We start from the raw sequence: 13,173 nt of genomic DNA on the forward strand, positions 1-13,173 counted from the left end.
TCAGTCATCCTGTTATTCTTTAAAAAAAAAAAAAAAAATGACGAAGCATAGTCGCAGAGAAGCGCCTAAGTAATGTAAAAAAAAAAAAAGATTAAGGATTTTTTAAGTAAAAACTCCTTAATTCTTGTAAAATATGCTCTTTAAGTGCTTTTAAGTAAGCTTTTTTAATTATAATATGAATTGTAAATGTTGTACTCGTATAAATTTTGTATTTGTTAACATATTACATTTATACCTGTCCCGCAGTCAACTGATCGTTAAGACACGGTTCCCAGCAGATCAACGAAGTCAAGTATCACTGGCTGCGGCCAGTGTGCGGATGGGTGACCACTTGGATCAGCCTGCGTAGGGACCGAGGGTGTGCAGTATTGGTCCTCGTTAAACTGTTCTACCGTAAAGTGCTCGACTTCACGTGCAGGTCGTCAGGCTACTGGAGCAGGGGTGCTATCCCCTCTGCAGAAGATCATCCTCAGCGATGATTCCCAGATCGTCGCCAATAGCCCATTGTGCAGCTCTAGTGCGACGGAAATGAACTACAACAACATTATACCAACCCTTTTTCTTTTATACTCCTTGCTTTAACCGAGTTAGTCGTGGTCCACATTAGCTCACAGAATCGGGACTCTACTGTATATAATACATATGCATAGGGCACGATTTGTGGAGGGTATACACTAGAATGCTATCTTGTAACATTTCAGAACATAAATATAATAATGAAAAAACTACTGAAATGACTAATTGAAGTTGTGTGACTAATATACTACCAATAATAATGACTAATTGAAATTTGAAGTAAGAAAAAATTATGAAGCTTTAGCATCCACGACATGATACCATTCCGTTCTAAATGGGCTGTATGAGGAACTATTTTTTTTTTTTTTAATAAAGCAAGAATATAAAACATATCTTCCAAACTGGTTTTATATTTAAACTTATGATATTTCTATATAACTGTAAAAATTGTACTGCAGCACTTGCTGCTTTAGGAAGTTACATTACAGTCAGTTTCAGAATATTTCTTCTTACAAATCAGGCCCCAGATATGCATACATAAAATATTAAATTTTGTTTTATGTAATTAAAACACATACTGACTTGCAATAGATAAAATATGTAAAGAATTTAAGTGATTAACTTGCCGCTACCTTTCGATGCATGGTACAGTTTAATAAAATAACAATAAAAATAATCTTCTCGGATGGAAATATAAAAATGATTAATTGAATAAATATTGAAGATCAAAAACATATCTTGTATAAGTTTAAAATACATTCATATGTAAGTGCTTCAAATGAAAATTAAATCTACTAAATATTGCACTTAAATTATTACTTCAAATGAAGAAAATAATTTAAATCGCACTAACAAATGTATCCATTAAGCTTATAAATCAGTAGAGGATATTACTTTGGCGTTAACATTAGTTAAATTTAATTGCTAGAACATAAATATAATTTCAATACAAATTTCATTAGGAGAAATTACTTTATTATTGTCGTATTTTATTTGGAGAAATCAACATTATGCTATGAAACAAAACAATTTTTGCTCAGAAAACCATAAAACACTTTTTTCTTTAAATGAAGAAAAAAAAAAAAACTTATAACAAAGCACGTATGAAATAAGCATTTTTAGATGGTTAATCTTATGTTTTTTTTATTAGCTGGAAAATAAAGCAATATTAAACAGATTTCTCCACACAATATAAATTACTAATTATACAAGTAAGTTGTTTTAAATCTTAGTATAATTCTTTTTAATTTCAGCTTAGTCTTTTGATAATATTTGAGAAACATTATTCAACACAAAATGATGAAAAACCTAACACAACTATTCAATCTTAAATACAAGAAATGTTTTTAATGTAATGCAAGACAACAATTATTAACTAAACAAAAATTACTTATTGCCTTAGAAATTTTGTTCTCTTATAAAACATTTATAATATCAAATATTTAACTCATAGGGTAAAAAATTTGTAAATATAGTCTCTTAGAAAACTAAATGTCATTAAAAAAAGGAAGAAAGAAAAAAAAAAAAAACCTTTATTTTTTTTAATACTAAACATCGGCTAAATCTATTGCATTATGTTATGAAAGAAAAAATGTGAATTAGGTCGAGAAAAAAAAAAACAATGAATAAATCTTTGAGAAATGCTATAGCATATCCACTCTACTGTTTTATTAGTTCAATGAATGTACAGGATAACATGAATCAACAAAAGTTCATAATTCTTATCAGGTACTTGATGTTTGGCAGTGAAAAACTTAAGTCAAAATATAACAATTTAAAGTTCGAAAAGTAGCATATCAACAATGAAAAGTCAAATGGAGACATTAAACTAACTGCTCCAACTATAATATTGATCATAGAGAATATAATTTGAGTAATTTTAAAAATAGCAATAGAAAAATCTTGATAAAATAATGTAAAATTGAAAATCAAACAATTTATGTATTAGGTTGATGCAAAAGTTTAAGAGTTCAATTAGTCTACAACTTTTAAGCACTATATTAATGATCATTTGTCAGTTTTAGGCAAATATTGTCTCTCAGTGTTGCCTATAGAGGTCATTAAAATATTGAGATGTTTTAGAATCTTAATTTTGTTAGCATGATAGTTTGAAGACATTATACCTAAACATTGTGGTTGGTTAATTTATCCTGTTATGGTAATAAGTAGCAGGAATTGCAAGGGCATTTATTACCGGGATATTTAAGTTTAAAATACAGCTAGTATTACAAGGAACAACTTCAAGGTACAAAATGGACTTCATTTTGTTGCTTTGGTCTTAAGACCTAAATCTTACAGAAATTTTCTGGGCTAAAGTTGAAAGAACCATCCGTCACCTAGAATCTCAACCATAAAGTCTGACATTGTCGGAAAGTGCACAAATGACTTACTAAAATCTTGTAGAGTCCATATTAAGTGCAATCAATTTTGTAGTAAAGGAATTAAAAGGAAGCATAATATTTAGGGGTATTCATTTTAAGTTTATGATATCTTTTAATTATTTTATTTCAAACAAATAACAAATAAAAAGTGATATTTTAACAACTTTTTACCACTGTTCAAAACACAAAATGTCAATTATGACCAGTTAGGTAGAAGTACAAAGAAATTCAGTACTTCCTATAGCTTATTATTAGGTCTGAAGAAGAACTTTTCTAAATCTTCAGGCGAAGTAAAGAACTACAGCTTCTTCATCCCATTAACTCTTAGTAAAATAACTAAAAGATTATAATACCAAAAAATCTGGTTCACCAGCTTAAAAAATAATTGCCCGATACATGACAAAAAAAATGCCAAACAATTACTTTTCTTTTGCGAAAAAATTTTATACAACATTAGAATAAATTTTTAACGCATAAAACAATGATCTTTTTAGGCAGTTTAGTCAAGCTAATTATTTCCTAGTATAACCTTGTTAGTTATTATAATTTCAGTTGGATCACTTTTTCTAATTTAGTTGAACCTGACAGCTAAACTCCGACAATTACTAGTTTCCCTTAACATTATTTAATAGTTTTGGATGAAAGTTCTTTTAAATTAGATTTATTTCAATGTTTAAATTAATATTTTTAAACACAACATCATAATTAATATCCGAACATGAAATTACGAAAAAACTGAAATACTTTTAATAATTATCAAAAGTTTATTCCACAAATTTATGCATCAACCTAATATTATAGCTACTATGAATATGCATTGAAAACTAATTTCAAATTACATTATTTTAATAAAAAGTTATAAATTGTCACATAAAATAGAATAAGCCTTAGTTATCTAACAATTTATCATTTATTTAAAAAATAATTACAAAAAAAAAGGGTTGGTTAAAAATTAACAATTCAAGAACTTCAATAAAAAGAATAAAAAACTTTACGTAATCAACTTCGTGTTTTTTTTTTTTTTTTTACATAAACTTTTTAAACAACTGCAATTATTAAAATTAGCTAAGTAGTAAAAAAAAGGAAAAAATTATATATAATTTTATAATTCATATTATAATAATTTTATGATTCATTGATTTTAATCCAATAATGAGATAGCAATAAGCATGATGTAATAGTAATAGGTAAAGTTATCGATAAAAAATGTAAAGATAGTCACATCCCAATTTATGAAAGTGAGAAATTAACTGTGCCTATTATTATCTCTGGGAAAACTTTCTTCAACAGTAATATTTTAGAAGCATTAAAATATGTTTAGAAACAGCTTATACTTTAAGTTCTCATAAAGGTAAAACTCAATAGCTCCCCTCAAAAAGCTTTGATGCTGAAAATAATAAAAAAAGCTTGACCCTTGAATTCATTACCATAGAAATTTGGTAAGTAAAATAGGTAATTCAGCTTTCTTTTACATAAAATGACAAAATTTTCAGAAAGCTTGAAAAAAAATTAATACTGTGGCTTAGGCTATTTGTCTCATAATTAGTGGAAGGTACTACTAGCATTAATTAAAATAAGAAAAATGTTGGATCAAAAATCTAAAAATATTTTTTTTTTGATTCTTAAAATAAATCTCCAACTCTGCATTTGTAGTTGTAAAAAAAAAAGGATGTTTTATAACACACAAGTAACAAGAATATTAGGATGAAAAGCTAAAAATCGGGACAAAATATTTTTCTTCAAGAAAATCAGGACAACTACGTACATTTGCAAACATTAATTCCAATTAAGGCAGTTCATGTAATAATTCTTGAGATGGATTTTAATTCCCATGCAATAATATTTTTCGTTTTTATTAAAATAAATCAATTAAAAAAATAAAACATTTAATAGCTACCACAGCACTTTTTAAAAAAGTAATATACACTTTAAACATAGTCTAATAACTTAAAACAGTACCAAGGAATCATTTTAATATTTCAATTAAGGCTTTTGAAATCCATAGTATACTAGATGAAATATATATTAGAGGGAAAGACATTTCATTTGAATAATTTTTTGGCGTAATTACCCAAACTTTTCACTGTATATATAATTGTATGCTTGCTGTTAAAAGTCAAACCCTATGGACATACTTCGTTTAAGCATAGCTCAAGAAAAAATATCTTAAAAGAATATTTTATTTAAATATTTTGCAAACTATAGCTCACTACCCAAATTCTCTTTGTCTTTAATTAATTTATTTTTTGTGTGAATATAATTGCATGTATACTTTATGAGGCAAAAACTTATGCGAAGCAATTATTCAATACCAGGTTTCTAACAAATTAATTATTAGTTAGCATTAAATGTGCAAATCGATTCTACAGGATGTTGTTTATCCTGCCATGTTCATTTTCATTCTGCTTGAGTTTTCTATCGATTATTTTCCCTTTGAAGGGATGAAATCTAACTCATGGCCATTGCCACACCTTCATCAGAGCAGCCAGTGTTGCAGATTATTAGAGTATCTACAGATTATTTTTCATGTAAGTTTTCTTTTTAAAAGTAAACAAAGAAATTGAGAAAATGGCTGAGACTCCTTTTTAAAACACCTTTAAACTTGTTTTTAAATTAAATTAAAAAGCTGATTTGAGAGAACACCTCAAAGAACTAAAAGTGGAAATTTTTACTTGATTACAGGCCTAATTTTATAGGGATTTATTCCACTTTTGTTAACATAGTAAAAATTAAACTTAAATTTAAAGATAAAATTCTTATGCATAACAACATTACACTCGCTAATTTTTCTACATATATGTTAGATTAAACTGAGGTTTGTACAATAAACAGTGCTGAAGTTGCAGCCAAATTTGAATTAATGAAGGTTCTGCTACCAGATGAGAACAAAGCACAGAATTTTTTTTTTTAAACTTTTTGCTCGTCAAAACTTAGCCACTAGTAAGCAAATGATTACTTCTATTTTTAAAAAAGTGCAGATATGGTCTTAAGTAAAATTAGCTGCTAAATTAAATAAAATGTCTCTAGAATGAATCATATTTTTATTAGCAGAGGGAACCGTACTTCACATTAAGAAGATAAAAGAACAATAACAATATCGAAACACAAATATTGTTATTTAATGCAAGAAAAGTCGTCAGACATAAATTATTTTTTTAATATTAGAATAAATGAAGATCATACTTTATGGATCCAACAAAGTTAATACCATTATAAATTGTAAAAGTCTAAAATAATTTATACCTAGGAATTTTTTCAATCATAAAGTAGGTTTTATATTATTTAAAATAAAATTAAAAAAGAAAACTTATTGCTTTTCTGTCATGAAAATGGAGATTTTTAAAATTCATTATTAGATTTTCAATTTAAATCATCAATCACAAAACACAAATGAGAAAATTAAACCAGAGATAACGAGTACATAAGTTAACATCTGTACTAAAGGAAGTGATTAAAGAGATAAAAACAATTTCATTTGTTTAATAAATATGGTTCAAAATTCGATTCCAATTAATAAGAGGAAAAAAAAAAAGCTACTTAAGACATAAGTAAATTCATAAATAAGAAAATCATACACAACACAAACAACATGCACATTTGGAACTAAACTGGAACACAGATTTTGAGCAAATGGAATGGTTTTGCTTCCTTTAAATGCTCTAACAATAAATATTAGGTAGTTCCATTTACAAAATAAATATTTTCATATTTAAATATAGACTTAGATTCACATTTCCTTATTAAATTTAATCTCACTCACTCTTCCTAGATGCCATTTAAGGATTTAAATTACCTTACTGATGCATGGAATAATATACATTTGAATTCACAGACATGAATAAGCATGATCAAGTGAATGAATTCTTACATTCGTCAAAATAACCAATAATTTAACTCCAAACAACCTTTTCAAGCATACTGAAGACAGCATTTGGTATCAAACATGGCACTGTGAAAGCAGTCTTAGTTAAAAATCCAAATTATTGGAGTCAACCTGTTTGGAATAAAAGGTAAAAGAGTATTATTAGTGACTTTTAAACAAATGAACATTTTCTGAAATTACCTAAAAATAGACATTTAGGTTATATTTATTTAGGTAAAATATAGGATTAATTTTTTTAGAGAAATGAGTCACATGGAATTGGAGAAAACTACTTAGCATAACTTGTTGAGTGCCACGTTAGTTGTCAGTGATTTACATTTTAACTTCCACTTCGGCCCTGTCAGTTACTGATTACTAGATGGGTTAGAGTACAACAAAATATACTGCATTCTAAGAGAAACTTAATTTTGATAGCCATGAACATTAACTCTTTAATTTAATAATAGGAAACAAAAAATATTTTTAGCATGATCTTTTATATATAATCAAAATACATTTATTAAAGAGATTTTTTTATTTCTAAAACAATATTACAGAGATTTTTTAATGAAATATACATTGATTTTAATACTATCTCCACTGTACCCCAGTGAGTGGGGTAAAATAGGGATAGTTCTAAAATTAGTGCATATCTAATAAAAAAATTATTAAAATATGTTTTTTTGAATGTATTACTGTAAGAAAATAATCAAACAAAATAGATAAGTTATGCTTCATACTTAATCTATGTGAATCTAGCGTATATAAAATACATAAAAAATTTCGGTAAAATAAATTAAGTTTGGTTTCAAAGGTTTCCTTAAAAAAAAAAATACCTACATGACCCTACTAATAATTTATTTCAATACACACAACTTAATTCAAACAATAGTGCAATTCGCATTCAGGGTTGGGTACTGACGTCCAAAACTGGTCTTTGACATGACGCGTCAATGAAGACACACACTTTCATTCAAGTAGTAGTGTGATTTGCATTGTTATACAGCATTATGAGCACTTCTAAGTAGTGTATATAACCATGAAAGGGATTTCCTTAAAAATCGGTTAATTTTCATGAAAACGGTCACAAAAGTGCCTATTTTTTTTATTCATGTATTTGATTAGTGCTGACATCTAGTTTAAAATAAACTACAAGTACAATTAGCTTAAAAATATCTTGGTACTGCAATCTGGTGTGTAAAATGAGAAATAAAAATTTTTCTGGGGAAAAAAGATATGAATTAGTTTTATATTTACTGATGCGTTACTACCGAACACTCCAGCCTGGGAATATCACGGGAGCGAGAGATAGAGGGTGAAACCGCACCCTGTCATTTTCACGGGAACGAAAGGGTAAGAGGTGTTTGGAGGTGTTAAATTAGGAAAGGAGGGATGAGATGGATAAAAAAAAAGTAGCAGACATTACCACTAATTTGGGTTCCAAATAGAAATTCTCCTAAAACTAAGTGCAGTTTTGTCAGCCATCTAGTGGATTGCCAAGGTAAACCATAGATACTTCGGTGTTCCCATAGACAGCAGAAATTGCAGGATATAGTTTCTTGTCAGGCAGTCCCCGAAAAGCAACTCCCAAAAATTCATAGTTTCTTTCAAAGGCAAGCGTATTATCTTCACAGTCGAGAATCACACGTATTCGTTCTCCAACCTGCACAGGCACCATGGGAGCAAAATCCATGACTTGCTACACAATAAATGAATGCACAGTCAAATTTCAGAGTGCCTCACTAAAGATAGTTGCAACAAAAAAAGCTTACTGTAACTTTTTATTCTTATGCTACATTATCTGATAACAAGAATGAAATACAAGCAGTTATGATAAAGTAACTGTTCATTGAATTAATAGTTTTTATTTTTAGCATATTTTGGGAATAAAAATACAGAAACATTTTAAATGCAACGATCTTTCTTACAGACACCCTTATAGAGAGTAAGATAACTCGTACATATTTTAAGTATTTAAATATTATTTTGCAATTAAGTTACTTAATCGTAAAAATAACAGGTCTTGATATTTAGTTTATTTTATTCTCATAGGTAGAAATTATGATAAATTTTAAAGTTCCAATTTTTTTAACCATTTGCTTCTGAGTTACGCAATTTTAAAAACTCATTTTATTTTTGCTGTTTTTAAACAATTTCATTTAATTAACATGAGAACTAATTGACTTAAAGAGTTAAATTTTATGCCTTTTTGCTGAGTTTTAATAAAATGCATAACATGGCCAAATTATTATAAAAAATATCTTAATCTTTTCAAGCATTGTGTGCACCAAATTTTCAAAAGGTATTATTATGAAAGAAATTCTTTTATTTATTTCTCATTTATGAGTGACGAATCATGCAGTAAAATCCACATCTACTATTTTAAGAGCAATATTAGCAACAAAAAAAAAGTTGCATATTTTTGTTACATGATTAATATTTAACAAGAAAATATAAATTGAGTACCTTAAAACTCATGGTACATACATATGGGGAGATGGAAAATGACGAAACAAGCATTAATCGCCCTACAATCCATGGTCAAAACGAAAGTCATAATGCACTAGAGGACGCTTCCAAGCAACTGTCTTAAAAAGGCTTAAGGACATAGCAGCTGTCCTCATTCGCTCTGTGGATTGCTGATGACACAGATGAGCACTCTAATTAGAAGGCCGAGATGCATTACAAGTACAGAGAATCCCAGATACTGCAGCTGTTGACACCACAAGAGATGCCCGGTGTTTAAGTCAATGTATGGAGGTCACTCCTTTGATGGTGTGATGCCCTTGTTAATGCAATTTCCCAGCAACTGCTTTAAAGAAGTTGCTCACAGCAGCTGCCCTCATTTGCCCTGTGTATCACTGTTGATATGGATGTTCATTCAAATCAGAAGACAGAGATGCATGACACGTATGGAGCATTCCAAATACATGCCCAGATATTGGAGCTGCTGACAATTTAATTTTGTTGATTAAAATGTTTCCCTTCATTTTATCCGTTTCTTCTTTGTTGGGTTTCCTATCATTCCGTGCTCTGGCGCTTTATGACTTGCACTTCGATCATGGATAGTATGGCGATTTGCGTATGTCTAGTCGTCCTCTATCACTTCCTAACATATGTACAATGAGTTTTAAGAGACCTGCATATATTTTTCTATATGATCCATAGAAATAAAACTAAAATTTGGCACAGACATTGCAAAAAAGAAGTTAAATTAACTGTATTAATTTCAAAATATTAAAAATGTTAAATTAACACTGCCATGCTATCTATTTTAATGACATTAAACCATTGAATTCTGAGTCATGAATTTTTAAAATTTGCGAATTTTTGACAGTTTTTAAATTGCTATAACTGAGAACTAATGATTAAGGGAGCAAAATTTTGAGTTATTTTGTTTAGTTTTTAACAACATTTTATAAAATAACACAGCTAAATATTAAAATATATATATATATATTTAATAGTTTTACGGTAATGTTAGTCAAATTTCAGATGGTACTTTATGTAAAACAGAGAAGAAAAAAAATATTTCCATGTTATACATTGAGCTAAATCATTACATGAATATGCCAAATATCCATCAAAATTGTTTTGAAAATATCACAAAATGTGTAACTGTTGAATCAAAATATTATTTTTTCTCTATATGATCCCATAGGAATACTATCTAGAAATTTGGCACAAACATTGGTAAAAAAATATTAAATAAGTTAGTTGAATAATTAAACATTTCAATTTGATTTTTTTAAAATTTTAATCTAATTATTTAATAAAAACATTTTTTATTATTATTTAGCCAAGTTTTACAGATTTTATAAAATGCCATTAAAAACTGAACAAAAATAACACAAAATTTAGCTCTTTAGGTCAATTAATTCTCAAATTATAACTGATTAAAAATTCCAAAAAGTTTGTTAATTTTCGAAATTGCAAGTTTGAAAATGTAAAAATTCTAAAATTTCCTTATTTTTTATTTTAGAAGTAGGTTTTAAACATGCCAAAAATAATTGAAATAAGAAATGTTGACCCAAAAATTCTTTTTTCTTATTGGTTGATTTTATTGGGATTACCCTGACCTCCTTTAAACTCTGTGGTAGGTAATGATTTTTTAAGAAAACAAGTCTTTTAAGTGCAAACCTAATAAAATTGCTTAGAACTAATATAATCTAATTTATAACTGAAATTTCAGACTTGTCACACACTGAGGAAGTGAAAGAAAATAGAGGAAAATATGATCACCATATGTTTGCATAGTAAGTATGCAGGCATCGCTTTTTTCTTTTTCATAGCACACTTGCCATAAAAACATAACAGGAATCAATATTTATATTCTTTAGTATTTCTTTCATTGTTCAAAGGGTGACTAGCCTCATAAGAACTACCATCAGGTGCCATTCATTGACAACCAGGCCTTTCACAAATCAGTAGTTGTCAGTAATTGTTAACATCAAAAGGTTTATGTACTATTAATATTTTATAAAATTTTTTTTTTAGTTGTTTGCCCATAAATGACTTCTAGATGGTCCTTTTCCATTTATATAATTTTTTTAAGCTTGACGCAAGCCACCTTCTCTTCCTGGTAACTTTATAGGTTTGGTGCAGTTACCTACAGACCTGCGAATCTTCTTCCAATGAATTATTAAACATTTTAAGCACTTGTTTTTACTCTTTCATGCAAAGATATGAGCAAAAAAATAAAGTATTCTCTCTGTAAGTTAAAAAGATTATAGAGGTTAAGAGCATGCCAAATCACGGGAGAAACTTTTTGTTGTAAATTTTCTTTCACCTCCATAATAACTAATTTAAAGTAATAAATAAAGTGAATTCAAACAAATCAAGAGTAAGCTATGAAGTCTCAAATACTGAAAAGAAATTTTGAAAATATCAAAGATATATTTAAATGAATTACAAGAAGATAACTTAGGATTATGCAATGGACGGAGAAGTTCTCTTCCAATAATTTATTAGCATCTTGATATTTAGACATTTTTTTTCAGCAATTGAAACTTTTTGCTAGAACACATTTTCTCTCTCTTTTAAATTCGTATTGGAGGTGAAAGAGAATTTGCAACAAAAAGTTTCTCCCACGGCATTGCGTTCCTTAAAGCTCTTCAATTTCTTGGCCAATGGCAAGATTGTCAGTAAGCAATATGCACAGGCCACTTTTACGTTGGAACCTATGGATCTGGAAAGGCTGGAACCTATCTATCTAGAACCTGGGAGGGTATGATGTCACCCCTGAGGATCAAACAAGGATCCTTCAGCTCTTTAATACATTATATGCAACATAACTTAAAATAACACTGATAACAGCCTTCAATAGTTAGTCATTGTAGAGGGATTTGTGTCTAAACATTTTCATAAAGACTAGCTAATTAAGGGGGATATTTCCGTATCGTGATCTGTCTCGTCAACTACAAATGCCAAATAGATTTAAACTTGCAATTTTTTTAAAAAAAACATGAGATGTTTGCCTGGGGGTGGCTATGAGTTATACCTTTCGAGTTGATCTCTTTCCGTGATATTTTTTTTTTAGTTTCTAGCAGGCCACTACCCGGAAGTTTCCAAGACTTGGCAGTCATTCTGCCACAGATCACGTAATTAAGCAGGTCATACGTAATGTAAGCAGGCCTTCTAGAACATGTAGGCAGATTTAAATACTCACTTAAAAACCATATAAATTACATACATATTTATAAATATACAGTAACGTAAATAAGTTTTCTCTTAATCGACAAAATTAATCGCAATAGACAATTCTGACTACTTTCAATTAACCTCACGTTATAACAAACCTGATATTTTGGAGCGTTATTAAGTTGAGGATAGTTTCCTTGGCTATCTCCATTATGGAGCAAATGATTGTCCACCAAATTCCATCCCCAACTTTCAGAATTTGATCCTAGAAGAGCAACATATCCTGGACATTGTACAGGAGCTTCTTTAGTCGCTATACCAATGACAGCAACAGTCCCAAGCGGTCCTTCCCACCACACTTCCCAGCAGTGCCGACCAGTCCTAAATCCTATTTTACCTTTGGCAGCATCTGTACTTTGCGCTACTGGATTTCTGTGCAAAGTAAAACCGTTCGGTTTAATATAAACATTTCGCGAACATTCGTGTGGGTCCCAAGCGTGATAAAATGCTCTAAGTTTAGCTTTATAAGTTGGTACACTAGAAAGAATGTCAGATCGCAAAGCTTCCTCTGCGAGTTTGCGGACGCAATGCATTCGCCACACATCATTGTCTTCATCATTTAGGAGTTTATACCAATTTTTACAAACCAGCGAACAACCACGTAAATCAGACAAATCAAGATAAGAGAATATTATTTCTAAAATATTGTGTGTCAAACTTCCCCATTTGCTTTCCGCCATAGCGGAATAAACAATTCCCCCATTACTGAACGTG

The 13,173-nt window shown here is 29.2% G+C and overlaps 1 protein-coding gene across 2 annotated transcripts; it reads right to left on the bottom strand.

The window, feature by feature from the left end:
- Positions 1-5,858: 5,858 nt before the first annotated feature.
- Positions 5,859-13,167, bottom strand: LOC107451470 (F-box synaptic protein). Of its 2 annotated transcripts, none has more exons than XM_016067573.3 (3): positions 12,558-13,167; positions 8,186-8,458; positions 5,859-6,891 (listed from the first exon to the last, which is right to left on the bottom strand). In XM_016067573.3, the coding sequence occupies exons 1-2, from the start codon at positions 13,137-13,139 to the stop codon at positions 8,237-8,239; spliced, it is 804 nt and encodes a 267-aa protein (XP_015923059.1). In that variant the 5' UTR covers positions 13,140-13,167; the 3' UTR covers positions 5,859-6,891; positions 8,186-8,236. The 2 variants fall into 2 exon arrangements, with proteins under 2 accessions (XP_015923059.1, XP_015923060.1); XM_016067574.3 differs by having other exon boundaries at positions 8,186-8,422; positions 12,558-13,164.
- Positions 13,168-13,173: the final 6 nt, after the last annotated feature.

This window comes from Parasteatoda tepidariorum, chromosome 4, assembly GCF_043381705.1.
Source record: "Parasteatoda tepidariorum isolate YZ-2023 chromosome 4, CAS_Ptep_4.0, whole genome shotgun sequence".
In the NCBI taxonomy this organism is placed as follows: domain Eukaryota; kingdom Metazoa; phylum Arthropoda; class Arachnida; order Araneae; family Theridiidae; genus Parasteatoda; species Parasteatoda tepidariorum.